Genomic DNA, 3758 nt, shown 5'->3' with positions numbered 1-3758 from the left:
TGAAAAACTCCTGGTAAGGGCTAGACAATAATTAGTTAGACTTAAGGAAGACAATTTCAACAAGCATTTTTTTCAAAGCCCAGGAATCCATCAGAAACTACAAAATTCAGGTTTTACTTATTTTATTTTGTCCAAAAGTCTTTTAGTTTCAGTGTACCCCTTTAATATTTTTGTCTCTGTATGCAGCAGATGTCTTATTACAAGAAACTCTATTACAAGTGGATAAAAGTACCAAAACTGGTACATGAATCCTACTGATGAATCCTTTTCATTTTCTTCAGAACAGGTTAGGGTTCAGAGCTGGCTCAGTTAAAAAAGTTGGTGATTTGATCCACGTCGCCTTTCTCTGCAAATCATGGTGTCCTTTGGCAAAATAGGAGATATTCAAATCCCCCAAAATCCATCAGGTTTCAAGCGTGCAAGCCATCTAACAACACATAATATACACTCAACAGCCACCTGTTCAATTGCTTGATAATGCAAATATTTAATCAGTCGATCACATGGGAGCTAATCTGTGCAATATAAGCTTGTCAGTCAAGACAACTGTTGTGTCCACACATACTATTGCATTTGTTCTGTAGATGCATTTACCAGAAGTGCTAGAGGGCGCTAGTGAGTATGTTGTTCTGGTTGTGGTTTTTGAAGAAGAAAAAGAAAAACAAAGAAAGGAGTTATCTCCGGTAATCCTCTGTTCCTACCTGCGTGTGTGTGTAATGCCTGCTGAATTAACACCACACAACAAGTGGCGACGAGAGTAGTGGTGATTAAGTTATGGCTCTGCTCTCTTTGCAACCCCCGGCTGTGTGCCTGGATTGTCCGGGCGAACCGAAAATTCCATTTGCTGCGTGGAAAAAGTTGTTCGATAACTACTTGCTGGCGATCGGGGGTAATGACTTTGCTACGGAGAGGAAGAGGGCCCTGCTCATTCACTGCTTGGGAACGGAGGGACAACGAATCTACAGCGCCTTACCACTCGCTACGGATGATTACGAGGGATCCGTAAAGGCTTTGGAAACGTACTTTCATCCTAAAGTCAATGTTGTCGCCGAGAGATACCATTTCAGGCAACGAGCCCAAGCTGTCGGTGAGTCTACAGATCACTACGTTGCAGCACTGCGTGAGCTCATGAAACAATGTAAGTTCGGGGCTATGGAGAATGAAATGTTGCGGGATCAACTTGTAGAGAAGACAAATAATGCTCGTATACGTGAAAGACTGCTAATGGAGGAGGATTTGACGCTCGATCGAGCTTTGGAAATTGCTAGGCGTACAGAGGCTGCAATAGCTGATGCAAAGGCCATTGCTGTTGGTGAAACAAAGCCTGTTGCCGCTGTTCAAGTACAAAAGAAGATGCGCAAGCCAAAATACAAAGCAGCTAAAAAAACGGATACAGCTCCGACGTGCTACCGTTGTGGTTCAGCTGGTCACAAAGCCAATGATAAATCCTGCCCCGCAAAAGACTGCAAATGTAATACGTGTGGGAAAATCGGACATTTTTCGAGAGTGTGTAAATCTTCTCATAAGCCTGTTAATGAAGTGACTGTGCCTGAAATGTGTGTTTTAACTGTTGACAATTGTGTCAGTGGTGATCCGGCTAAACTGATGTGCACTGTTACTGTCACTGTACCAAATACTGCACAGGCATGTACTGTTAAGCTACTAGTAGACACAGGGTCTGGTGTTTCCATACTGCCTGAACATGTTTACAGCACAAATTTTGGCTCAGTTAAGTTAAGTAATCCAGCTGTTCAGCTTATTACATATTCAAAAGAGAAACTGGATGTATTAGGGTGTCTTAGAGCTGACATTACTTACAATGGCAAGAGTGCCTCCACAGATCTCTACATTGTGAGAACAGGAACACCCATACTGGGAATGGACTTGGTGACTGCCCTCCAGCTACACGTAAAAGGGGGACAATTAGTTCTTGACAGTCCCAAGGTCTGTGCTACACTTCAGCAAACCTCTGCTCTACCCACTCAATGTAAACAGGAATGTGAGTCTCCAGTTGCATTTGGATGTGCAAAGGACTTCGTACATAAAGTGAAGGTGCGACCTGAAGTGAAGCCAATACAGCAGAAACTTAGACGCTTACCCCTGTCAGTCCGTGATGCTGTTTTCGCAGAACTCAAGAACCTTGAGGAACATGGCATCATAGAGAAAATCGATGCATCTGAATGGGTCTCCCCGATTGTAGTCACTAGAAGGAAGACTGGTGGCATACGCATGTACGTTGATTTGAGAGAACCTAACAAAGTGGTGGTCGTTGACAGTCATCCCTTGCCACTGATAGAGGACATACTATCTGAGCTGCATGGGGCTGTCATGTTCTCCACCCTGGATCTTAAATCCGCCTACCATCAGTTGAAACTACATGAAGAGAGTAGAGGGCTCACTGCTTTCATTACACATGAAGGACTGTACCAGTACTGCAGAGTTCCCTATGGGTTGAGTTCAGCACCTGCAGTCTTCCAAAAGATGATGACACAAATCCTACGTGGCCAAAGGGGTGCAATGCTATCTTGATGATGTCATCATATACGGAACTTCAGAAGCTGAACATGAGGCCAACCTGCGTGCTGTGTTACACAGAATCAACAATGCAGGACTGAAACTCAATGTTGACAAATGTCAACTCCGTCAAACTACTCTGAGCTTTTTGGGTCAAAAGATCGGTCCAGACGGTCTGCTGCCAGATGACTCTCATGTCACTGCTATCCTGCATGCTCCGCCCCCTACTGATCCTGCAACCCTGCGCTCATTTCTTGGCTTGAGTGCATGGTACAGCAAGTTTGTGCCAAATTACGCGACTGTTGTTGAACCTATGAGAGCTCTTCTGCGTAAGGACTGTTCATTCCACTGGAACGAAGCAGCTCAAGCAGCGTTTGATCAAGTCAAGCGGTTAATCGTGCACAGCCCTGCCCTGGTGATGTTCGACCCCAGTAAGCCAACCATAGTCTCAACAGATGCCTCAGACTACGGTGTAGGTGCTGTTTTGACTCAACTTGACGGTAATGATGCAGAACAGACTGTTGCATTTGCATCTTGCAGCTTGTCTGATGCAGAGAGGAAATACTCAATTGCTGAGAAGGAAGCCCTAGCTTGCGTCTGGGCTGCTGAAAAATGGCGCACATGGCTCTGGGGCAGAAAATTCCTCCTACGAACAGATCACCAAGCACTTACAACACTGCTGACTACTAAGGGCAATAACAGAGCTGGTCTACGCATAGCCAGATGGTCAGCTCGCCTGTTGGAGTTTGACTATGAAGTGGAATATAGAACTGGGTCATTGAACCATGTTGCTGATTGTCTTTCTAGGCTCCCACTTTCCGAGACAGACATGGCATGTGCAGAGGATGTGGAGTCAGTTGCAGCCATCCTCACTGATTTGAGTGCTGTGTCTGAGGATGACTTCCAGTCAGAGTGCAAAGCCTGTCCAGTGTTCACAAAGCTCCGTGTGCAGATACAGAAAGGCTGGCCTGCAAGGAAGATGTCACTGGAACCTGACTTACAGCCGTACTTCCCAATCCGCCATGAACTCGCGGTCTTGAACGAGTGCATCGTCAGAGGTACACATCGATTGCTAGTGCCTGAGTCGTTGCAGAAAAAACTCACTGATATAGCTCATGAAACTCACCAAGGCATTGTACGTACCAAACAACGCCTGAGGGAATTGTACTGGTGGCCCAAAATGGATTGTCACATAGAGACACTGATAGGGAACTGTGCAAGGTGCAGACAGAATGATAAGTCCG

General features: G+C 45.4%; 1 protein-coding gene across 1 annotated transcript; it reads left to right on the top strand.

Moving 5' to 3' along the window:
- The first annotated feature begins 282 nt into the window (after positions 1-282).
- On the top strand, positions 283-3369 carry LOC120740648 (uncharacterized protein K02A2.6-like). Its single transcript, XM_040043110.1, has 2 exons — positions 283-2605; positions 2705-3369. Exon 1 carries the CDS (start codon positions 775-777, stop codon positions 2527-2529), a length of 1755 nt encoding a protein of 584 aa, XP_039899044.1. The 5' UTR covers positions 283-774; the 3' UTR covers positions 2530-2605; positions 2705-3369.
- The last annotated feature ends 389 nt before the right edge of the window (positions 3370-3758 follow it).

Source organism: Simochromis diagramma, unplaced genomic scaffold, assembly GCF_900408965.1.
Source record: "Simochromis diagramma unplaced genomic scaffold, fSimDia1.1 OVJJ01000433.1, whole genome shotgun sequence".
NCBI classification, from domain to species: domain Eukaryota; kingdom Metazoa; phylum Chordata; class Actinopteri; order Cichliformes; family Cichlidae; genus Simochromis; species Simochromis diagramma.
The sequence above is the reverse complement of the archived record's forward strand: the minus strand, read 5'-3'. Positions and strand labels throughout refer to the sequence as shown.